The sequence below is a fragment of the Peromyscus californicus genome, unplaced genomic scaffold, assembly GCF_007827085.1.
Source record: "Peromyscus californicus insignis strain IS unplaced genomic scaffold, ASM782708v3 Scaffold_5__1_contigs__length_169319896, whole genome shotgun sequence".
In the NCBI taxonomy this organism is placed as follows: Eukaryota; Metazoa; Chordata; class Mammalia; order Rodentia; family Cricetidae; genus Peromyscus; species Peromyscus californicus.
In genome coordinates this window covers 48,625,562-48,650,352 of record NW_026294573.1, presented here as the reverse complement: position 1 = coordinate 48,650,352, position 24,791 = coordinate 48,625,562, and the positions used below count along the sequence as shown (strand labels likewise).

Here is a 24,791-nt window from a genome sequence, read left to right as displayed (position 1 = left end):
GAAGAATTCAAAAATAAATTTTAAACAAACGATCATAACTTTACTCTGTAACATCTTACCTTTATGGTTTCAATTGTTTACCAAGAGGTTAACTTTACTGGAAGATCCATTGTTTCTCATCTGGCCTTTCACGTTTCATGTGTGTATTGAGTGCAGGCTCTAGAGCAGTGTGACTGCACTGTATTTTAACTGACAGCAACAAAATCCAAAGAAACAGGGGCAAAGTAGCTAACTGGAATTTGCAACCAACTGTGAAGTTAGTCCTTTCTTTTGGTTCCTTGGGTAATCTTAAGTAAAATCTACACACTTTCACAATGTTTTGGAATCTGTGGGAAATCTTCAGTCTAGCTCTGAACATGAATATAATTAAAACATAAAAGCTAGAACACTAGGATTGATGGGTTGAAGTTAGAAAACTGGACGCGTATATATTCTGGATGTATGCAATATAAATGGAAGAACAATATAAGTTGAAATGAAAAGAACTAGGGCCAGTGTACTTCACCTTGTAAACTGCCCTAGCATACTAGGGTTGACTGTATTCTGATACAGGCTATAGGAAGAAATAAATTCTGATCCAAGTGATCCTTCTTGTGACGTCAAGAGTTTACTTGGTTTTGCTGCTCCAGTATGTGGATCTGGACGGTAGAGAGGTCGGGGAGTAACATCAACTCCTCTTGCATCAAACACCTGTAGAAAATGGTCATTTAAAGTGAATAACCAGACAAGAAGAGGTTTCTAACTCCTAGAGAACAGAAATATGTATAGCAGAAAAATATTAAGTATAATGTTCTTAGGACAAGATAAACATAAAAACTCTAATGATACAAAATTTTATGCTTGAAGTTTTACTAGGCAAAACAAAAAAATCTTACTCATGTACCTATATACAAGTAATAAATACAGAGATATGACTTGAAAATGTTAGCTGATTTCTGTTACTTAGCAGCATACAGTAAATACCCTTAGAGGAACCTGGATGGTATAGCCAATCACTTGACATGGCCTCTTGATGTAATCAAAAGTGACAAGATGCATATAGAAGCTGCTGGCATGACAACAAACCTTTTAATTAATTACTTATTTAATTAGCTTGTTTGTTTTTGGTTTTCCAAGACAGTTTATGTAGTCTTGGCTGTCCTAAAACTTGCTCTATAGACTAGGCTGGCCTTGAACTCGGGGATCCAACTGTCTTTGCCTCCTGAGTGCTGGGATTAAAGGCGTATGCCACCACGCCCAGCTACAGAAAACTTTTTTATAGTAAAGCTTTAAAAAGTAATACTACACTCTAATGTTAAAACATAGAGCAGTCAGAAAAATAGAACCATACTCTATTTATATTGTTAATACTTTGGTCTATATAATATTATAAACATAGGCTTGAAGAAACTATTTTCAGCATAGTACCAAGTGAAGCGTGCTAAAGCCAGAGGGACCTGAGACCCTCAGCTCAGCACAGCTGTGCCAGCAATTCGCTCCACAGGTGCTGTGGCGGTCTGAATGAGAATGGCCCCCCTAGGCTCGTGTTTGAATATATGGTTCCCACTTGGTGGAACGGTTGGGAAGGATTACGAGGTGTGGCCTTGTTGGAGCAGGTGTGTCACTGGGTGTACGAGATGAGGTTTCAAAAGACTCCTGGGATTCCCAGTACTTGCTCTGCCTTGTGGTTGTGGATCAAGATGTCAATTCTAGGCTGTTCCTTCACTCTGCCACCATGGACTACAAACCTCTGAAATCACAAGCCCAAATAGAGGGTTTTTTCATAAGTTGCCTTGATCATGGTGTTTTATCAAAGCAAGAGAAAAGTAACTAAAACATTAATCTTTTTATTCCCTATTTTTTAATCAGTTTACTTCCAGTCTCATGTATATGTCTCCTGACAGTTTTGCTTTTGTTTGTATATTGCTCAGGTCTTAGGACAATTGTTTATGTTTCCATCCAGCTTACTCTAAGATATTCTTTACTGTACTCTTCAGGACATTGAATATAGCCATCCTCTTCCTTCTCTCATCCTATCCTCTCCCCATTTACTTCTCAATTATAACCGTCCACAACTTAACAATGTCTAAAATCTGTGGACCATAACAGTCTCTCAACTTCCTTTCCTACTTCCTTTACCCACCTCGTTTTTATTTTCCTTTTCCAAGTCTGATTAATACTTAATCCTGAGTCTATGCCATATTATTCTTGATTATTTATCCTCCAATGATTATTGGAATCAAAGGCACCAATGTGACTACTGGCTAGTATGACATTTGCAGAGTGGGAATATCAAGCAGCTGAGATTGCTCTTGCAGTTAATATTCTGGGCAGGGAATAATACAATGCTTTACACCAAGCACTCAGCTCCTGGACCAAGGAACTTTATGCTGAACTACGCACTCAACTGTATCATATCCAAATTCCACATGAACACAGCAAATACTTTAACTGAAAAAAAAATGTGGTTGATTAAATAACACCAGATATATACACCCCAATGAAGTAACCAACACAACACAACTCGTCCCAAAATTACGAATTCTATAGTAATGGCATCTAGCAAGAGTGAGACAGGTGGAATCCTAGCCAAGGAACTTGAAAGAAGGTACATATGCTGAAGGAAGAAAATAAGCTCCTGATTGAAAGCATAAACAAATGGATGAAGTAAGGGAGGTGCTGCAAGAGATGAAATAGGACTTCAACAAAGAGCTGGAAAGACTGAGGCGAGACCAATCTGAAACTGTGGAAATGAAAAAACCTGCGTCAAATAAAGAGCCCATGGGAAGGCTCACTAATAGAACAGACAAGGAGTTGACAGAACAGCCGAGCTTGAGGGCAAGGGGACGAACTAAAGGGGTCAAAAAGGGGCCAAGATACAAGAGTGAGAATTCTGAGACACATGGGACACTCAGAGACAGCAAATGTATGGATGACAGGCACAGAAGAATAAGGATAAAGTTCCAAAACCACAGAAAACACTTTTTTTGTTGTTTTTTGGTTTTTTGAGACACAGTTTCTGTGTAGCTTTCGGAGCCTATCCTACAACTCACTCTGTAGACCAGGCTGACCTCGAACTCACCAAGATCTGCCTGCCTCTGCCTCCCAAGTGCTGGGATTAAAGGCTTGCGCCACCACAGCCAGGTCAGGAAACACTTTTTTTTTTTTTTTTGAGAAAGGAATCATTTATTAGTCAATTATTGACAAACAAAAGGAAGTGTGGCTATTACAGAAAATTTACATGACTTGTCATGGATAAGAAGAGGTACCCATTTTCAAGTGTGGTACTACATCCTCTTTATCAGACCTTAGTAGGTCAACTTAAAGACTCTATTTACAATTTGGTATATATTTTCACATGATAATTCCAATTGTTGCTTATATTCTGATCGCTTGGCTCGGCCTGGGAGGAGGGGACTGAACCTACCTGAACTGAGTCTACCAGGTTGATCTCAGTCCGCGGGGGAGGCTTTGCCCTGGAGGAGGTGGGAATGGGGGGTGGGCTGTGGGGAAGGTGAGGGGGGCAGGAGGGGGGAGAACAAGGGAATCCGTGGCTGATATGTAGAACTGAATTGTATTGCAAAATAAAAATTAAAAAAAAAAAAACTATGTCCATTTGCCTATAAATAAGTCATGGCAACTCCTTGAAAAAATTCTAAGTGAAATCAAATTTAGATACTTATTCTATGTTCTTTATTGACTCTCAGGAAACACTTTTTAAAGGATCAACCAAAACAACTTTAGTCAAGAAGGAGATGTCAACAGATATTGGAAGCTAAGTCACCAAACAAATAAAATAGAACAGAGTCTCCCCTATCACATCATAGTTAAAACACTAACTACACAGAAGTAAATGGAAGGTGTTGATGCAAGAGGAGTTTAATATACAAAAGTATATTAGAAGCAGCAAGAGGGAAACTCCCAGTCCCACACCAGGGCAGGCTCATCAGAATGACAGCAGGCCATTCAGCTAAAAGTTAAAGGCCAGAAAGGCCTAGGCAGACCTATTACAAGATCTGAAACAGAACAAATCCAATAAAGCAACCGTTCTCAACCTATGGGTCTTGACCCCTTAAGGGGCTGAATGACCCTTTCACAGGGCTCACATATCAGATATCCTGCATATCAGAGATTTGCATTATGATTCATTGTAGTTGGAAGTTTTCCTGTGCCCCGGCCTGCTGGTGGTAGGGACAAATCTCTTCCACTCGTGTCCCCCGAGTAAACACACACACAGAGGCTTATATTAATTAAAACTGCTCAGCCTTACTACTGACTAGCTCTTACAGTTAAACTCAACCCATTTCTGTTCATCTATATGTCGCCACATGTTCTGTGGCTTTACCTGTGTGACATTACATGCTGCTCCCTGGACGGTGGGCTGGTGGCCCCTCAGCCTTCATTTTCCCAAAATTTTCCTTGTTTGCTTATCCTGCCTATACTTCCTGTCTGGCTACTGGCCAATCAGCGTTTTATTAAACCAGTGTACAAAAGCATTATCTCACAGCAATTCATAACAGTAGCAAATTTACAGTTATGAAGTAGCAATGGAATAACTTTGTGGTTGGGAGTCACCACAACATGAGAAACTGTATTAAAGGGTTACAGCATTAGGAAGGTTAAGAACCACTGCAACAGAGACTACCATAATTGAAGGAAAAATGAAAACTTTCCATTAAAAAAAAAGATTAAAGGAATTTATGATCACCATGCCAGTTCTACAAAAATACATAAAGTCCTGGGCAGTAGAGGTGCATGCCTTTTATCCCAGCACTCGGGAGGCAGAAGCAGGTGGATCTCTGAATTTGAGGCCAGCTTGGTCTACAGAGTGAGTTCCAGGATAGGCTACACAGAGACACCTTATCTCAAAGGAAAAAAAGAAAAAAAAAAACAATAATAACACATGAAGGAATCTTTTGGACTGAAGAGAAAAAACAAATCCATCCACAAGACCACAGGGAAAAAAAAATAAACCACGCTAGAATAATAGTTGGGGAGGGGACCTAAACATTACAAAATCAACAAAATGACAAGAAGAGTGAACATCTTTCAATAGTAACTGTGACTATTAATGGCTTCAACTTCCTCAATCAGATGACACAGACTAACAGACTGGATCAAAGAGCAGGAACTGTCTATTTGCTGCCCCCAAGAAACCCACCTAACCACAAAAGAGACCTACCCACCTTAGTGTGGAAGGATGGGAAAAAGAATTGAAAGAAAATGGACCTAGGAAGCAGATGTTGCTGTTCTGAAAGACTTCAGACCCAAACTCTTGATAAAAGCAGCCACTGTACACTAACCATCAGGAGACCATTATAATTCTAAACACAGACTCCCTGAGCACAGGAACACCCAATTTCATAAAACAAATACTAGTCTATACAAAGCAACAAATTAATCCTGGCACAAGAGTAGTGAGTGACTTCAATACCCCGCTCTCACCAACTGACAGGTGTTCTCCCAAAAAATAAACAGAGAAAGTACTGGTTCTTTGAAACGATGAACAAGATTTGTCAAATTCTTAGCTAAACTAACCAAAAGAAAGAGAGAAAACCCAAACAAAATTAGAGATGCAAAGGGAACAATTACAATAGATACCAATAAAATTCAAAACAGCCTCAGTTTTATCTTGAAAATATATCCTCCACTGAACTGGAAAACCGGAAATAAATGGATGAGTTTGTAGATGCGTATAGCTTGCCAAATTAAAACAAGAAGAGACCAACAAGTTAAACAGATCAATGAAAACTAGTGAGATTGAAATAATTCAAATCTCCCAACTAAAAAAAAAAGTCTCTGTTCAGTTCCATACACCCACTCTAAGTTTTAGATTGGGTTGTTTTCTTGATAATTAGTTCTGTGAGTTCTTTACATATGCTGGCTATTAACCCTCTGTTAGACGTATATTTGGCAAAGATTTTCTTCCGTTTTAGAGCGCCTCTTCACTCGACAGTTTCCTTTGTTGGAAATTATGAGATTCCATTTGTGGATTATTGGCCTCATTTCTTGGGTAATTGTAATCCAGAATGTCCTTACTGATGCCTGTATCTTGAGGTAAACTTCCTACTCTTTTTCCCCTGTACTTTCAGAGTTCCAGGTCTTATGTTGAACTCATCAATCCCTTTGGAGCTGAGTTTTGTCCAAGATGATTTTGTTTCAATCTTTTACACATAGCTGTTCAGTTTCCCCAGCACTTTTTCAAGGGGCTATCTTTTCTCCGGTGCATATTTTTGCCACCATTGTCAAAACTAGGTGGCTACAGTTGTACTACCTTGGACTTGGGTCCTCTGTTATACTCCAGTGGCCCATGTGTCCGTTTTGTGCTGGTACCATGCTGTCCATGATGTTAGGGCTCTGCAGTATCAACTGATTGGGTATGGTCATGCTTTCAGCAGTGTTATTTTTGCTCAGGATTGCTGTAACTAACTGGGATCTCTGATGTTTAGGCACTTTTGGAAAGCTATTGTAAGTGGGATTGTTTCTGATTTTTTTCTGTTTGCTTGTCACTGGTATAGCAGAAGGCTAATGATTTCAAGTGTGCATGCATCCTGTCACTTTACTGAAATTGTCAAATACAAGATACTTTAAATAAATATTCTAATAGCCTTCTACTAATATTTCCTAATTTATTTATTACATATTTTGGTCTTAGTTTTATTCCCTTCAATTACAAAATTTGATTTTATAGTTATACAAAATTATAAAAAATGTGATCAAACAAAAATAGTAAAACACTGCTACACCCCCACCCCCACCCCCTGCTCCAGCTACTATTGGCCTTGGTCCATATGGATCAAAACCTCTCTCTTCACAGTGATAATTACTAATTACTTCACATTCACAATCCTTTTCCTTCTTCCTGTTCATAACTCTAAGTATCACTAATTTTTTTTTAATTTCCATAGAATACACACACAAAAAAGAATGCATGGAGCTTACAACCTAGTGAATTCTCTAACCAACTAGCACTATTAGTACTCAACAATCAGATTTAGGAACAGAAATTTACCAGCACCCCAGAAGTTTCTTTCAGGAGAGCTAGTATCTTCCATCCAAAGTAGGAATTGCTTTGACATCACATTAGTTTAGCTTGTAAACTTCACTTAGATGAAGCCATATGAAATGGAGTCTTTGATACTGGTTTCTTTTGTTCACTATTACTCAAGTAAGATTCATTTGTATTACTGACTATAGCCACAGATTATTCATTTCACTGTTATACAGTATTTCACTGTGTGACTGTATCATGTTTTATTTATCTATCCATGGGCATTTGTGTATTTTCCAGTTTGTTTTTCTTTTCTTTCTTTTCTTTTTTTGGTTTTCCAAGACAGATTTTCTCTGTGTAGCCCTAGCTACCCTGGAACCCACTCTGTAGACCAGGCCAGCCTCTATCTCAAAGAGTTCTGCCTGCCTTTGCCTCCCAAGTGCTGACATTAAAGGCTTGAGCTACCACCTCCCAGCTGTTTTGGCTTTCAAATGGTGCCGCTGGGCTAATGAAACAGCATGGTGGGTACAGGTCCTCCTTGTCATGCTGGTGCTCTGGGGTGGACTGACTCCTGCAAGTTGTCCTCAGACCATCACACGTTCACCCTGGTACACACTGAAACGCAAGGACAATTTTACTGGAGTTTGAGAGAAAAAACAACAGTCCCGTCAATCTGTAACTCTTGACAGCTGCCAAGAGGAGGGAGATCATAATTATTTAGAAATGAACTCAGGGGCTGGACAGCTGGCTCAGTGGAGTTAAGAGCCCGTACCACTATTCCTGCAGTTAGACCAGAGTTTAGTCCCCAGAACCCACATCGGGCAGCTCACAACTGCCCATAACTCTAGTTCCTGGGAATGTGATACCCTCTTCAGGAGATACCTACACTCATGTGCACATCCCTCCTTGCACATAATTTTAAATAAATAAATCTTAAAAAACAAACAAACAAACAAAAACCCCACACAACTCAGAATTCTAAAAAAAAAAAAAAGTTACCTGTGGGGCCAGCAGGGTGGCTCAGGGGATGAGGGTGCTTGCCGCCAAGCCTAAAGATCTGAGTGTGATCTCAAGAACCCGCAAGGGGGAAGAAGAGAGACAGTTCTCGCTTGTTGTCTTCAGACCTGCACACCAGTGCCAGGGTGTATATGCCCACACATGTGTACACACAAATTAGGTAAGTAAACATAACAAAAATGTTCTGGGGAAAAAAAAGAATGTTACCTGTACTGTCTTCATGCCCAGAATGCTCAGTTTTTCTGCCGGCTTCATCCCCGGCACGGAAACAGTAGTTCTTGACATGCCCATTCTGCTTTGAGTTGCACCAGGATATCCTTTCCCTATGCTTGTTTTGGTTTGGGTAAAGGTGATGGACTTCCTTGGTTGTGAGTTGGGACTCCTATACGAGGAAAAGAAAATACAGAAGACCCAGAATTGAAAAGAAACTCTAGTTCCATCCATTTGCCTGCAAATTTCATGATATCATTGTTTCACTAAAAAATATCATCCTGAGTGAGGTAACCCAGACTCAGCAGGACAAACATGGTATGGACTCACTCATAAGTGGATACTAGATGTCAGGCAAAGGATTACATGACTGCAACCCACAGCTCCAGAGAGGCTTGCTAACAAGGAGGACCCTAAGAGGGACACACAGATTGCCCAGCGATGGAGAAATAGATGAGATCTACATGAGCAAACTGGGAGTAAGGGGGTGGGTAATGGAGGGCAAAGAATGGGTGATGAGAGCATAAGGAAATGGGAGGTTGAGCTGGAACAGGGACAGAGTGGCAGAGCAAGGAAAGAGATACCAGGATAAATGAAGACATCATGGGAACAGGAAGAGGCAGGGTGCTGGGAAGTTCCCAGGAATCCACAAGGATGACCCCACCTTGGACTAATGGCAATGGTCAAGAGGGTGCCTGGACTGGTCTACTCTGGTGACCAGATTAATGAATACCCTATCATCACAGAGCCTTCTTTGAGTTACTGATGGAAGTGGATGCTGAGATCCACCACCGGGTGCCAGGCCGAGCTCCAAGAATCCAACCGATGAGAGAGAGGAGGGATTCTGTGGGCAGGAGACATCGAGATCATGATGAGAAAACATGTAGAGAGGAATAGCAATACTGGTGGAGAGCCATGAACTGTAGACCAATAGCTGTAGAACCCGCATAGGACTGGACTAGGCCCTCTGGATAGGTGAGACAGTTGTTTAGCTGGAACTGTTTAGGAGGCCCCCAGGCAGGGGAATTGGGATCCATCCCTGGTACATGGGCAGGCTTTTGGAGCCCAGTGCCTAGGGTGTGACATCTTGCGCAGCCTTGATGCAGCGGGGAGGGGCTTGGGCCTGCCTCAGCTGAGTGTGCCAAGCTCTGCTGACTCCCCATGGGAGACCTTGACTTGGGGGAGGTGGTAATGGGGGGTGGGTTGAGGGAAAATCTGGGGGACGGGAAGAGGGGGAGGATCTGTGGTTGGTATGTAAAGTGGATAGAAAATGTTTTAATAATAATAAAATAAATAAGAAAAAAATGAAAATTATAAAGTAGACTTTCACTTAGAAGTGCAAATAAGCTAAACAACTACCATGCAACAATAGTTACTTGAGACTTTATTTTGTGCAAGCGCATTTCTAGAGCGTTTACACGTTCCATCACCTTTGAAGCAACTTGAAGAGGTTAGAGCTAACATCATTTGATATAAAAAGACACAGGGTCGTTGAGATGGTTCTGTGGGTAAAGGTGGTTGTGGTGAAAGCCTGGTGACATGAGTTCAATCCCCCCAAGCCCATGTAAAAAGCCAGATGTGGAGACAGAAGTACCACCCAGCATCGCTCACCAGCCAGCCTAGAGTAAGTGGTGCAACAGGAACAGTACGCGAGACCAATCACCTCAAAAGCAAGACAAGAGAGAACCACATCCACAAAGCTGTGCTCTGGTCCTCACAGAGTGTGGCCATGCTCAGATGCATGCCAATACACACTCATACACAGTAAAAAAAAATGAAAATATAATTTAAAAATTATATAAAGATGTAGAGGCTAAAAGGAAAGCATGAGATTTGATTCAAACAGAGAGATCCAAAAGCCGTACTGACTTCTTTGGGTCTTAGTTTTCTTGCTCATAAAACAGGAATAATAATACTCATAGTTTATTATGAGGATTACACAAATTTAATTTAGGAAGTACCTGCTACATGATAAACACCTATCAGTGTACAGTGTAGTAAAACAGGTAAAGTTAAACATGAGTAATAATAAAACCTGGGGAAGTACTCTATTTCCTTTTGAACAAATTACACAATTTTAAATTAGGAAATTATAGTAAAACATTTAAATTCTGGAAGGACTATGTGATTGTACTATTGGATTTAGTTCACCATTCACAAGACAGGCCCACCCTCTACTGTTTTACCACTCTGGTTCTTCTTTGTATTGGAAACTTCTATGATGTTTCATTAGATTCTAAAAAGCAAATACACTTCCAAAGGAAGCAATTTGGACTTTTTTTTTTTTTTTTTTTAGCAAAATTGGACAATGATCTAGTTTTCCCACTTTACTTTTTTTCATACCACTTAACACTATTTGGTTTTTAGTTTGTTTTACACTCTTCTGCAGAGTGTAAGCATATTAAACACGGGAATTTATCTCCTCCATTATATCCCCGGTGCCTAGCATGCTGGCCTATTATACTCATTGAGTAAATATTTGAACTTACATTCTTTTGAGTACCCTACCCTAGACGCCTTCCTTTCTTGTGTAAAGGAAGGACTTTACCACCAAAATCACTAATAAAAATATTAGTCCTATAAAAACTCCTTTGTAAGGCCAGGTGGTGGTGGTGCACGCCTTAAATTCCAGCACTTGGGAGGCAGAGCCAGGTGGATCTCTATGAGTTCAAGGCCAGCCTGGTCTACAGAGCGAGATCCAGGACAGGAACCAAAACTACAAGGAGAAATGCTGTCTCGAGAAACCAACCAACCAAACAAACAAACAAAAAACTTCTTTGTAATATTTCTACCATCTTTAAATTCTTCTCTCGCTTCCCATAGACTCCTCTGAATTCATCCTTATCACATTTTCCCTTTCTACAACAGTGGCCATTTCATGGAGGCTGGAGAGATGGCTCATCGGTTCAGAGCACTTACTGCTCTTGCCGGACCAGAATTCAGTCCCCAGCACCCACATGGCAGTTCGTAACAACCTATAACTTCACACACACACACATACACACACACACACACACACACACACACACACACACACACACACACACACACAGCATGTGCAAAATAAGTATGTTTGAAAAGTTGTTGCTATTCCATCTGAAACTAAATTTTATCCATATTCTAGAACCTAGCACTGTTTTTCAGGGACTGTTTTTCAGTAATTCTTAGGAGTCCTCTATCTTATTCTGCTATGAGCATAACTCTGCCCTAGTTTTTCCTATACTTAAAATCTTTCTCTTTAACTATAATGTCCTCTGCCTACTACAGCCTTTTTTCCTGTTATAGCTCAATTTCCTAAAACATTGATGAGTTAGAATTTTTGTGGTGCTAGGAATTGAAATGAGAGCCTGACACCCTACCAAATACCCTACCACTAAGTTCCTTTCCCAACCCTGTCCACTTCTTTATTCCTCTCACATGCTCCATAAGTCAGCTTAACATTCCTCCTCCATAGGGACAACCTGAATTACAATAATATATTCTCTCAAATTACTGACTCCAAGAGGCTTTTTAGAATACATCCTTGTAATATCCACTGGTTGACCATTCCCCTTCATAAAACTAGTCAGCTGGATGAGGTGGTACAACACCCGAGGAGTGGAGGCAGGAGGAACAGGAGTTCAAGGCCATCTTTAGCTGGCTAGTGAGTTCAAGATTAGCCTGGGCTACATGTGACCCTGTCTCAAAAAATCAAAATCAAAAACTTTTAAGTTGACTGCTCCAACAGGTTTCTGAGACATCACAATTTCCTAGTCTTCAACTACAGACCGTGATCAACAGACCCGTCCATTTTTTTTCTACCTATTAAACTTTTAGATTTCTCTTCTAGGTCAGAGTCCCAGATAACGGGTCAACTGTTATCACTACGACAATCAATTTCACCTCTTCTTTCCTCTCCTGACCTTTCTGTTGTTGTTAGATGTCTTTCCTCTGGGTAAATGGCTCCAAGTTTCAGACTTTCAATGTCAACTTGCCTAATCTAGGAAGAGAATGTCCCAGATGGTCACTGGGAAGGTGCACAGTATTTGACCCAAGAATTTTTCTTTCCTTCTCTTCTTTTAGACACACAAGTAAGAACTGGAATTAGTTTAGCCTCACTATAAATTAAGACTAAACAGCTCTAGCCCAAAGTTGCACCAAGGAAGGTGGTTCCCTGTATCCTCTACCTTGTGCTATTTGGCACCCAACATTAGGAAATTAAGATATTGCCTTAAGGCTACACAACAAACTCCATCTTCCAGTTTTTGTGCTACTAAGCTTCCTTACATCTCAAGGAGCTGGGGATATAACTTTACACTTCTCTTCTTTTTACTAGGTACACCCAGATTTCATGGAACTCTGTTATTTGTGATTATAATTGTATGCACATGTGGCCACTTCAAATTTTTCATTCATTTTATGGACACTGGAATTTTTTTTAGCATGTCCAATTAAAATCCACATGCATATACTTGTAAATGTGTTTTGGTGATACATCAAAATGTCTGATAAGGCCGGGCGGTGGTGGCGCACGCCTTTAATCCCAGCACTCGGGAGGCAGAGCCAGGTGGATCTCTGTGAGTTCGAGGCCAGCCTGGTCTACAGAGAGTTCCAGGAAAGGCACAAAGCTACACAGAGAAACCCTGTCTCGAAAAACCAAAAAAAAACCAAAAAAAAAAAAAAAATGTCTGATAAAAACATACTGCTTTATACACATGGGTTCACTGAACTTCTTAAAACCTATTAAGATGGTATCTTTGGGTCAATCAAGTGTTTTATAAAACTTTAAAATTCTATTTGTTTATATAAAACAGTATCCATTGTAGTCTTAAGTTTCATTAAGCTACATATTTTAATGTTTTTGTTTGTTTTTTTTTTGTTTTCGAGACAGGGTTTCTCTGTGTATCTTTGCACCTTTCTTGGAACTCACTCTGTAGACCAGGCTGGCCTCAAACTCACAGAGATCCGCCTGGCTCTGCCTCCCGAGTGCTGGGATTAAAGGCATACGCCACCACCGCCTGGCCATATTTTAATGTTAAGATACACAGACTTTGATAGATTTCTTTCTAAAACAGGTTCTAAAGGAGAAATGATTTGTGTAATACTCATGTGTAATGTGAAAATCATAGGACACAAAATTGCTTTATGATAATTAAAATGTACCTTGGGTATGATTTATCTTAAAGTCTTTTTTTATTAGGTTAATTGCTATAATTTCTTCTTCAGAAAGTTTTAATATACAAATGATAAAGCTTTTTAAAAACTGTCATACACATCAAATAATGGATGTGTTTATCAAAGATCTTTAAATCTCTAATTCTCATGGTGAATTAGAGATATAATTGTAACAAACAGTAACATCCACAATCTATATTTTTTCAAGGTTCTTTTTTGTCTAATTTGAGCTAAAGGGAAAAGTGGCCCCCTCTGCCCACCACCAAGCTGAGGACAGAACCTAGCACCTTGCACTTGCTACTGAGCTAAGTTCCAACCCCTTAAGTCATCTTAAAAACAAGGTGTTGGTGCTTGCTTTAAAGACTTATCAATAATTAGGCCACACTCTTGTTTTGAAAAACCCAGTTATCTTCTTTACACTAAGAATCACTCGAACTTCTTAAAAGTACAGATGTGAAATCAGTAATTGCTTGATGCTATGGGAGAAGTAGTCAAGGTTAGGCATCGAGCCTAAAATGACAAATGCTGATCCAGATCAGTGGTTCTCACCCTTCCTAGTGCTGTGATGCTTTAACACAGTTCCTCACCTTGTGGCCACCCCCAACCATACAATTATTTTCATTGCTACTTCATAACTGTAATTTGCTACTGTTATGAACCATAATGTAAATATAGGATATGCAGGATATCTGATATGTGACCCTGTGAAAGGGTTGTTCAACCCTCAAAGGGATCATGACCCACAGGTTGAGAACTATTCATCTAAATGAAAACTGCAAGATCTGGTTTTCAACTCCATCTTTATGTATGGTGATGTCTGTGTTACCTATGTGTGCTTCCTGTCCATATCATTTGATGGCAAATTAGTTTCCAATTTTTAAAATGAATTACAGCTGCTAAAACAAACTCAAAGGCCTTTCTGTTCGTGGCATGAGTGGAGTTAGAGTAATGGCAAGCGTCAAAGAAGGAGATTCAACCAAGACGGCCATGCTAGGGGGTGAAACCACACAGCCCTGGTTGGGACTTTTCCTGATTTTTCTATCAATTTTGGTTTTCCAGCTTTTCCTAAGGGACAATGGCCTCATCTGGACTCAAGGCCTGCTACTCAAAGGACAGGAAGATGGTTCTCTTTCCCTCTGTTTTCAGCCCTCTCTAAGTAACAAGCATGCAGTTAGCTCAAAAGGAAGGAAAAATGTCCCAAATCTAACTTGTTCTGGTTGTCTTATGAGCCCAAATAAAAAGTAAACGCTTTTAAACAAAAAGTTTCCAAGTACCTGTTCTAAAAGGATTTAAACCTCTAACAAATGGGTTAATTTGGTGGCACAAGAAGAATGTCTGCAGGACTGAGCTGACTGTGTCAAAGCCCCCATGTCTCATTAAATCCATGTTTACTTTAAAGGAAATAAGACAGAGGAATTAGATAAGTACATTTTTGATAAAGAGGAAAATGCTTTCTTATGAGAAAGTACTGACTGGTAATTTTGTCCTAAAGTGAAGGAATGTTTCAAAATGCAAATAGGAAATCTCCAGAACATTAGTGGGTTTCAGGAAGGGTCATAGAAAACAAACGTACTTATAACTCAGCTGATTATAGTTAAAGGATATTAAATAACAACACTACCAGTTCTGTTACATTATGATTTTCTTTTTTTTTTTTTTAATTAATTTATTTTGCAATACAATTCAGTTCTACATATCAGCCACGGATTCCCTTGTTCTCCCCCCTCCCGACATTATGATTTTCTTAAGCACTGTTTCTTAGTCATGGTCTCAAGAAGAAAAAAAATTAGAACAAAAAGGATTTTTTAAAACTTTCCTTTTACTAAAAAAGACATTTAAAATTTGTGATTAGATTTATTTTTGTTTTCCCATTGGGTAAGGCTTTCACTTGCTGGATAGGTATTGCCTTAACAGTAGGTAAAATTCTCTTTAAAAGAATTATTCCTTCATGAGGTATTCCTTCTAAATTACATAGTGATCACAGAATTCAATTCAATGGACAAATATTTTAATCTATTTATAAAATTTGGCCTATTAAGTAAACAAATGACACTAATTCTTCAAATTAACAAAAGCTTTGGTTCTCATCCAAGATCTATCAATTTTGGAAAACATCTATTTTTTTCCCATAACTCATTATAAAATAAGTACTTATGTTCCATGAAAAATTAAACTGTATGAACCAATACTACAAAAGGATAACATGCTATTAAGTGACTTGGAAATATGGTAACTAAAAATTCAAAAATGGCTATAAAATTTTTCCCAAGATAAAGAAAACCAGATAATTTCATCAGTGGGAAGATAAAAAATTTCACTCTGCCTGGAGAAAAAGACTATCAGGTATTCCATGCTTCAGGAAGTAAATTTGTACTTCTCATATCAAACTTCTGGGCACACATCTACATGGACCTCAGAAATACTGGGTGATACTCACCTTTGGTTGCATTAACAAATGTATATCTCAAATACATGACAATTTCCCTTATTAAAAAATTATTTATTGTGTGTATGTGTGCATGAACACCATGGCATGCCTGTAGAGATCAGAGGACAACTTACCAGAGTTGGTTCTCTCCTTCCATTATGCAGGGTCCCACTCGGGGAACAAAGTCAGATCATCAGGCTTAGCAGCAAGCATCTTTACCCTCTGAGTTTTCTCACAGTCCCATCCCTTTATTTTAAAGTTCTATTGCTTTAAAGAATTATTTTATGAGTGTTGGACTACATGTATATATGTGTGCCAGGAGATCAAGAGTGCATCAGATCCTCTGAAACTGGAGTTATGGATGGTTGTGAGCCACCTTGTGGCTACTGGGAACTGAATCCAGGTCCATAAGCACTCTTCTGAGTCATCTCTCCAGGCTCACTTTCTATATTTTTAAAATCTTTTTATGAATACATTTAAGATAGTCAATATTTTGCTTGATAGTCTTCCCTCCCCCTCCCCCTTTTTGTTTTGTTTTTTGAGACAGGATCTCTCTGTGTGGACCATCCTAGAACATGCTCTGTAGACGAGGCTGGCCTCAAACTCAGAGATCTACCTGCCTCTGCCTCCTGAGTGCTTGAATTAAAGGCGTCTATCACCCCCATCAACTTGATAGTCTTAAATGATAAAAATAATGCTAACTTCAGTTTTAGTGAAGTTACAATAATGAAGTATTATCTCTGAATCTGTCAAATGTTTATGGACTGGACATTGTTAATGTAGTTTTTGACTGTATGTATTATGTATATTTATTGTACTTATTGTATATAGTTTTTCTTATATTAGTTATAACCTTTTATTATTTTAGACAAAAAAAGGGAAATGTTGTTATATCTTGTGTACTCTAATAAATTTGCCTGAAGATCAGAGAACAGAACAAGTCACTAGATTAAACATAGAAGCTAGGCAGTGGTGGCACACACCTTTAATCCTAGCACTCAGGAGGCAGAGATCTGTTTGAATTTCTTTGAGTGCAAAGCCACCCTGGACTACATGAGATTGACTCAGTCTACAAGAGAAACAGAGCCAGGCAGTGGTGGCACACACCTTTAATCCCAGCACTAGGAAAACTGAGACAGGAAATGATATGGGTGGGCACAGAAAGGCATGTAAGGCGTGAGGAGATAGGAACTAAAGTCTTTCGACTGAGGAAGGCTTTTCAGGCTGAGTACTAGAGGTAAGAGGTGGCTTGTTCTTTTGTCTCTCTGATCTTTCAGTATTTACCCAAATATCTGGTTCTGGGTTTTTTATTAAAGACCATTTAGCAATTTGTGTTAGAGTAAGGATATGTTCTTTGGTTAATCATGTTTTTGTTATGACTGCTTCCTCAGGATTACTATTATATTTGAACCAAGATTCATGTTTAAAAAAACAACGCAAGTGATGGTGGAGAGGACCAGTCCTGAGTCCGGACCGGTCCTGAGCCTGGATCGGTCCTGAACCTGGACCAGTGAAGCTCTCAGACCTCATCAGAGATGTTTCTTTGTGCAGTGGATAACAGTTAACTCAGAAGTTCACAACTAGTCAAAGTGCAGAGATGGAGTGACTGTGGAGTGCTCCGCCACAAATGGGACATCTGTACCACACAGCTTCCCAAGACTCAGAGACTTATCAAGTGGAGGTGGAAAGAGTAACAGCCGGAGACAGGCGAGGACAGGAGCAAAGCAGTGTTTTCTGGACATCACAGGACTGCTGCACTCATGAACTCACAACTACAGCTGTCTGCAAAAGAGCAAACTAGTCAACTGTCTAGCTGGGATGCTATGGACAGCTGACTTAATTTGTATGTGAAGAGGCAAATAAAACAACAGAATGAGACTCAGATATGGCTGATATCGTGGAATTGTCAAAACTATGAATTTAAAATAATGAATATGCTTAGGGTTCTAATGGAACAAGTGGATAACATGCAAGAACAGATGAGTAACAAGTTAGACCAGAGACTCTCTAGTTGCTCCTCCCAGCAGTCTGTAGGTTAGGACAAAGATCTGACAGGCTCCCTTTCCCTGCAGTTCTCTCTGGGACACTCAGTAGAATAACAAAGCCTGCTGAACTGTGGCCTTGCTGCTATAGGGTAAGCTATGGTCCTACCTAGTGCTGCATCTGCAGCTTATAGGCCAGGCCAAGCTAGATCCCTCCTCATGGGGCCTGTCTACCTATCTGGAGACCTGTAGGAAGCAGAAACCCCTTTGCCTTGGGGATTTGAAGGCTATTTTCTTCAGGACTCATGTCATATTATACATGACAACCATCTCTTCTAAAGTTCCTTCCTGGGATTCTGAAGGGAATACTCTCTCCATCTCTCCTTCAAGGTCCCATCAGGCTGCCTACCTGTAATATGCTCTAGGTCTCCTAACATTCTCTTCCTGCAAGACCCAATCATGCCCCCGACCCCCGACATACCCCAGCCAACTCAATGGTAGTGAGGCTCTAATACCGCTCATTCTGAAGGGTAATCTCATGTCAGCTCCTTGCCATTCACCTGCTTCTCTTTGTAAGTTGTAACAGTAAATAGATGAGTACTCAAAGAATAAATTAAATAACAAAATGAGAACATGTAAAGAATTAGAATAAAACAACCGGGTAGAGAGAAGGGTTGTTTTTAGCACAACGGGTGATTTGTCCAGATCTGTGATGCTAATAGGAAGACTGCAAAATGGGGGAATCAAGTGAGAAAGTGAAAAATTGGTAAATTCTTCAAGAGATATTTTATACGATCCGAAATAAATTCTAAAATAAAGATGAGAAATAACGAGTTACAGCAATAACTAAGTTTGAAAGTTGGTTTTAATCAGGTAACATGGCCACATCAAAAAGTTACAGTAGCTCACATCTCAAATCCTGTCCTTAACTATTCATCTGTTATAAATGCCATTACTTAAATTCCCAAGAAGTTTTCTAACATTTTCAGGTACTCTAAGTGCAAACTAGTGTTCCTAGGAAGCCACACCTTACACTGAATGCTCTACAAAAGCTAATTAACAGATTAAACCTTGATGATTGTGGAGAGGTTGGAATATTGCAGGTCTAAAGCCTGACTACAATTGACCTTGCTATGGTTAGCCCCCTAATTGCCTTTCCTTGCCTACCTCTGTGTCTGACCTAACATCCTTTAGATTACCAAGTGAAACCCTTTGGAATGTATCCAGACTACTGATTTCCACCAACCAAAAGGCCTCAAGAATGTTATCGACAGCATCTGAGAGCTATAACAGCTACTTCCCCACTCTGCTGGAAACTACCATCTGTTGTTTCCACCAATGTATGCAAAAGTGTATTGACTTATAAAATTTCATGAGATTTTACCATATTGGAGCATGGTATTTGGGAAAACCTGAATTTGTGTTCCTGGGCCATGGTCACTCATATTAAGTTCCAGAATAAACCATTTCTTATTCCCTTTGAAATGAAAGTCATGGTTGTGTATGTGTCTGTTTTGAATTGACAAGTGTTATATCATGTTTGTTTTAAGTTACATACTTTAATTTAATTTTACTTTAACATCTCTATAAAGCCAAAAAAAAAATAAATTGGGCAAGAGAAACCAGTAACCAGGTACTGATATGTATGTCTACTCATTTGTTCAGTTAACAAATGTGTACAGCCAGGTGGTAGTGGCACACACCTTTAATCCCAGCACTCGGGAGGCAGAGGCAGGAGGATCTCTGTGAGTTCCAGGCCAGACTGGTCTACAAAGTGAGTGCCAGGACAGCCTGGGCTGATACACAGAGAAACCCCGTCTGGAAAAACAAAAACAAACACATACACACACACACACACACACACACACACACACACACACACACACACACACACACACACAAAACCCCCAAATATGTATTAAAGACATTCTTCATTCTAGGTAATAAGAGTCTACAGCAGTACACAAAAAAATAAAAATCTTTATACCCATGGGGATAGACTTCTTATAAAACATACAGCAAGTTGATCCTGGGAAATAAACTATTATTTCATATATGGAGACATTTGACAGAAATGAGTGAATCCTGAGGTTATATGGCATGTACTATTCCAAAGGACAGAAAATTCCCAGGGCCAGAAATGGGAATACTTGTGGGGGGGGGGATGGGGGGTGGTACTATAATACTGGAGTGACAGAATCCAAAGCCACATCCTGTGGCGCTTGGAAGAATGGGAGAACTTACTCAGAGGGAATGGGAAAAACTTAGGGAAGTTTTGAGCAGATCTACAATGACTATCACATGGAGGCTGTTGGCAATCGGACTACTCAGCCAGCTATTCCAATGCAGAAATGACTTGGATCAAAGTGTCAGGTTTGGATTGAACAGCTACTTCAAAAAGTAAAAGTGGCCCTCATTACACAGCAGAATGCGGAACTACAAGGACTGCACTTTACGGGAACAGGAATGACTGTATACTGGAAACAAGGGGGGTACAATACAACATTTAAGATGAATTTTAAGCAGTCTATTGATTTCTAAGTGTAGCCATTTCATTTTCAGTCTTCTTGAGAGAGATCCTGAAGAGAGATGAAAACTTGTGTGTCATGACTATACATGACTTGGAAAGGCACAGGGCGATAACGAAATCACCTGACCCCACAACATATATTTAGGTAAGGGACAGATGGGTAGATTGGTAAACGATAAGCCTTTAATCCCAGCACTTTCAATACAGTTCCATGCCAGCCAGGGCTACACAGTGAGAACCTATCTCTAAATACAACAAACAGACACACATACATAAAAATAAAAGCAGAAAACTAGTCACGAAACTAACGAAGACTGGGGAAGGAGTGGCGTCCCAGTAGTTAAATGAAGTATTTCAAAACTCAGTAAGTGGTCACTTAGGTCAAAGCTGGTGATGGGTTAGTTAGCAACGAAAGTGTAAACTGACAGTTGTTGGCTATCAGAAACCTTTTTTTGTTGAAGCGGAAGGACAGCCTTAAAGGCTGAGTACTACAACCAAGGGCGAATACGGTTCTCTCCCAATAACTTTCAGTAAGTTTAAATGACAAACGATTAACTGAGCAGAGGATTGAAGAAAAGATGTGGCTGGTTTGAGAAAACAACAAAATTACTGAAATGTGTGAAAATTCGGGAACATTTTAGTGGACATTCAATGAACCACTTTCAAGTTTTACGCCACAGGAGTCCACATATCGTTATGCTTTACTTCTGGCTTAGCGGAATGTTGTATGCAGGTAAGAGTCTTAAGGCAAGCTGGCAAAAGGAGATTAAAAAAAAATCCTCTGCCAGCGAACATATTAAAATTAGCTTTGGTTGCTCCGAGGAACCAAGGAGTCCGAGCAAAGCAAGAAGGCTTGAAGTTGAAAGACCAACGGAAAGAATACAAGCAAAAGCACTTGGAAGTAACAGGAAGCAGGGGTCGAGCACCGCAGACGGGGTTCTAAAAAAACCGAACTATAGGCCAAAGGAGGCGGAGTTGCCTGGGGGCTCCGCAAGATCGACTGCGTTGGGAACCCCTTTCCAAACCGAGGGGCTGCCTCCGGGATCTAGAGCAATGTGGACCGCGGATCTAGTGCGGAACTTACGCAGCAAAGATGGCCTGCTTGCGGGTGCTCGTTGGAGAGGTAGAGGAATACATAGTGGCGACCCGCAGACCAGGGCCCAGCGCCCTCTCCCTAGCGGCTTCTGCAGTACCGGGAGCCCCAACCGCCCGCGTCAGCGGCTCTGGGAATGTTTGACGGGCGTCATGGCGACCGAGGAGCCCGGCTCAAGAAGCGGCCGCGCGGTTGGCTGGCCGCTCGAGGTGGAGGAGGAGGGCGGAGGCGGAGGGGAGGGCAGAGGGTTGGTGGAGCTGGAGGAAGCTCGGGCGACGACTCGGAGGAGGCGGGCGGCCCAGGCCCTAGGCCCCTCCCAGGCTGCGAGTCTCCCGGCTGCAGGCGGATGGATGGGGCGTCTCCAGGCGGCGGCGGCAGCAGCGGAGGCGGCGGCAGCGGCGGTGGCTGTAAGTGCAGCCTCCACAAACCATCTTCCCTATCCTTCCATCGGAAACCGGAGCTCCAGAGGCGCCCGCAGTCCCCTTTCCCCGCTTCCCCTCCCCCACGGCCGAGCGCCGCCCGGAAGACCCTTGACTTCCGGGGCGGGGCTGTCCCGGTGTGTGCGGGGGCGGGCTGGCGGCTCGGAGGCACTGCCGCCCCGTGCGCACGCGCAGCCGCCGCCCCTCCCCTGCCCGGTCTTTCGGCCTCGGCGGCGGCGGCGGCGGCGGCGGCCGCGCCAATCTTCGCTGCTTCCGCGGCACGCCGGGACTACGCTGCGGAGTGAGTTCGCCGGGCGGGCAGGCCAGCTTCCGCCCCTTTCGGTCGGCCCTCGCTCCGCGGCAGGGGTGTGGCTTCCTGGCCACTCCCCCGTGGCTCCGCCTCTGTGCCCCTGATTTTCCCCAGCTGTCCCAGCCAGTGGAGGGCTCTGAGACAGAGCATCCCCTGAGGTGATGGGCTCAACCTGGGTCCACCTGGCATTGTCGGAGGGAGCTAAGGGGCGAGAGACTTGAAGACGGCATTGCAGGGAACGAGCCGCTCCCGGTGCCTGTGCCCCCCCCCCCCGGTACTCTCCCCCGTCGCCCCCCACCCCCCGCGTGTGGCCTTATTCTTTTAGCTTGTAATATAGAGGCTCCTGGCCTGGTGCCCATCTCTGGTCCTTGCATGCTGTGTGACCTTGGGCAAGTCACTCCCCCACGGGCTTCAGTTTTCTTATATTAAATCTCCTCAATCTTTGTAATTTTGCAGAAGACCTTAGGCAGTTTTAAGACTGAGATGACCCGAAATTGACTAAACCTTTCTTAAATCTTGGGTGAAATACGGAAACCTAATTATCGGGTTCCTTTTTTAATCTTTAGCATTGCTTACAAATTGCAAGACTCAATTTTTTTTACTTGTTTGCTTCTTTTTGCTGAAACTGCCATGGGGGGCGGTTGACCTGGTTCTCAGACATCTTTTTGAAAACGTGAGACTGGGTGAGCTTGTGGGAACACTGTTTCTGTCTCGTCCCTACTGAGGCTTTCTTTTCCTTTAATCCAGATGGTGTGGTGGCTCGATTCTCCCAGTGCCTGGCTGAGTTTCGGACGTGGTTAAGAACCAACTGGTTGAGGTTCAATGCAGACAAGACGGATGTGATGCTGGTAGGCAGGGGCACAATTGGAGACGAAGGGAGGGCAAAAGTGAACTCCCTCGTGTGATAGAAACGTCCTGATTACTGTCAGTTCTAGTGTTGTAGGACGGCTAATGGCCAACCCTTTCAAGACTTCGGGGGAGATAAAAATAACATCAGCAAGGTTAAGAATTATAAACACAAGTTTGCAACATAAGGATAAAAAGGGGGCTGCTGAATGAAATTGTTTGGAAAAATTACGAAAGGAAACCACCCTGTCCTTTGAAGAGCCAGATTTCTCTATGTGTTTTAGGACGGCATTAATACAAGAACTAACGAAGAGATAATTACTGTTGCGTAGTTGTGAAGCCTCCAGATGTAATGTGCTGCTGTGCTTTGCATCCTGCATTCTGCCTACTAAAAGTCAAGATAAATTCAATCTGTCTCAGATGTCATTCGAGAAAAATTTTGAATGTAGGTATTTTGTCACCACATCTACAGTGCAGGCTGTCGTTCCTAAATACAAGTTTTAGGATATAGTTCAGAAAATAGTCTCCAAAGAGGACTCTCGGACTTGGAGAATTTTAAGATCTTAGTTATGCTGTGTTCATCTGTATCAGCCAGAATTCTTACATATATTTTCTTGGTGTACTTTGAGAGGTACTTTTTTGAGTTTCCCAAACAGATATGCCTATATAGCAGATATATTACTAGTTTTTGAGTCAGGTGTTGGTGCTGAATAAAAGATTATACATATTAGGTAAATATAAGTTGTTAAAGGAGTTTTTGTTGATTGAGGTACTGATTGAAGTATAACTGTGAGCCTAAGTATATTTGTTAGCAACTAAATGTCTCTGGAGAGTGTGTGCATGTGTGTGAATGCATGCATGCTTGTGCAACATGCATGCACTCATACATATGCCCCTTAGAGCTACTATAAAGAAATAACTTTTTTCTTATAGTATTGGAGCTTGAACCCAGGGCCTCACATGCTAGGCAAGTATTTTACCACTGAGCTATACCCCCAGCTCTCATTTAACTTTTGCATGGAGAATTCAGTAATTGGCATAAAAGAATACATTGCTGGATAGAATAGTTTTGAGTAGCTTAATGTGGTAAAAATTAATGTTAAGTTTCCCCAAAATAAGGAGGCTTTTTAGGTTTATTTAGGCCTTATATAGTGTTTTTTGTTTGTTTTGAGATAGAAAACAAAAACCTTGCATACGAGTTGGAATCAGCTACATTTTTTACATTAACTTAAACAGTTTAATATAGAATTCTAACAGAGTTAACACCTTGCATGTCACATTAATAAATTCTAATGAGTTTGATCAGGTTATTGGTGAATTTTCCTATGCGTTTTACTCTGCCATGACCTGTTTTCGGATACATGTTTTTTGTTAGCCCAAGTATAAATTTTGACTGTTTGCACTTGAGTACGAAGATGTTTCTTGAATTTATAGAGTGCTGAAGAACTAGGAGTGATGAGTGAAAGTGAGGAAGTAGCTTCTGGCTTTTAAGACAGGGAAGACTGAGCCAAGCATTTGAACTGTTTTTGAAAAGAGCAGCCTCTTCAAGAGGCACAGCGAAGTCTCTGGAAGTCTGTAAACACAGGCAGAGAAGCTTGGGAGTGGGAACTCCCTGGTAGATCCTACCTCTGACAGAGGACCTCAAGGCCGTATGCCACAGGAAGATATGAGTAGTGAGTTCTTACACATCTGACACCCAAGGGGTAAGGAAGGGATTTCAGAGAGACATAGCTTTCCTTGAAGGTGGTTTCTGAGGCTCTGAACAATGGGATTGTCAATAGGACAAAATGCAGGTATACTGAGTTCAGCAGTAATGAGTTGTGTATGACCTA

At 41.2% G+C, this 24,791-nt stretch overlaps 2 protein-coding genes across 25 annotated transcripts in view; one reads left to right on the top strand and one right to left on the bottom strand.

Moving 5' to 3' along the window:
* Positions 1–21,537, bottom strand: part of Dnai4 (dynein axonemal intermediate chain 4) — a 68,777-nt gene extending 47,240 nt beyond the window's left edge. The window contains exons 1-3 of the mRNA XM_052718540.1: positions 21,376–21,537; positions 8,195–8,369; positions 506–690 (exon numbers count right to left, since the gene is read on the bottom strand). Of these exons, the coding sequence (XP_052574500.1) occupies positions 506–690; positions 8,195–8,369; positions 21,376–21,428 (413 nt within the window). The 5' untranslated portion in view covers positions 21,429–21,537. The remainder of the gene's footprint in view (positions 1–505; positions 691–8,194; positions 8,370–21,375) is intronic.
* The window catches only part of Mier1 (MIER1 transcriptional regulator), a 59,377-nt gene continuing 55,992 nt past the window's right edge, over positions 21,407–24,791 (top strand). For 9 of the 24 annotated variants that reach the window (XM_052718536.1, XM_052718531.1, XM_052718535.1 and 6 more), the window contains exons 1-2: positions 21,972–22,104; positions 22,861–22,961. Coding sequence is in view for 13 of the 24 variants with exons in the window: in XM_052718525.1 (XP_052574485.1) it covers positions 22,956–22,961 (6 nt within the window). In the remaining 11 variants the exon portion in view is untranslated. Of the gene's footprint in view, positions 21,792–21,971; positions 22,105–22,128; positions 22,272–22,294; positions 22,388–22,860; positions 22,962–23,243; positions 23,405–24,791 lie in introns of those variants that run through there. The other 15 variants (XM_052718512.1, XM_052718515.1, XM_052718511.1 and 12 more) reach the window with 10 other exon arrangements.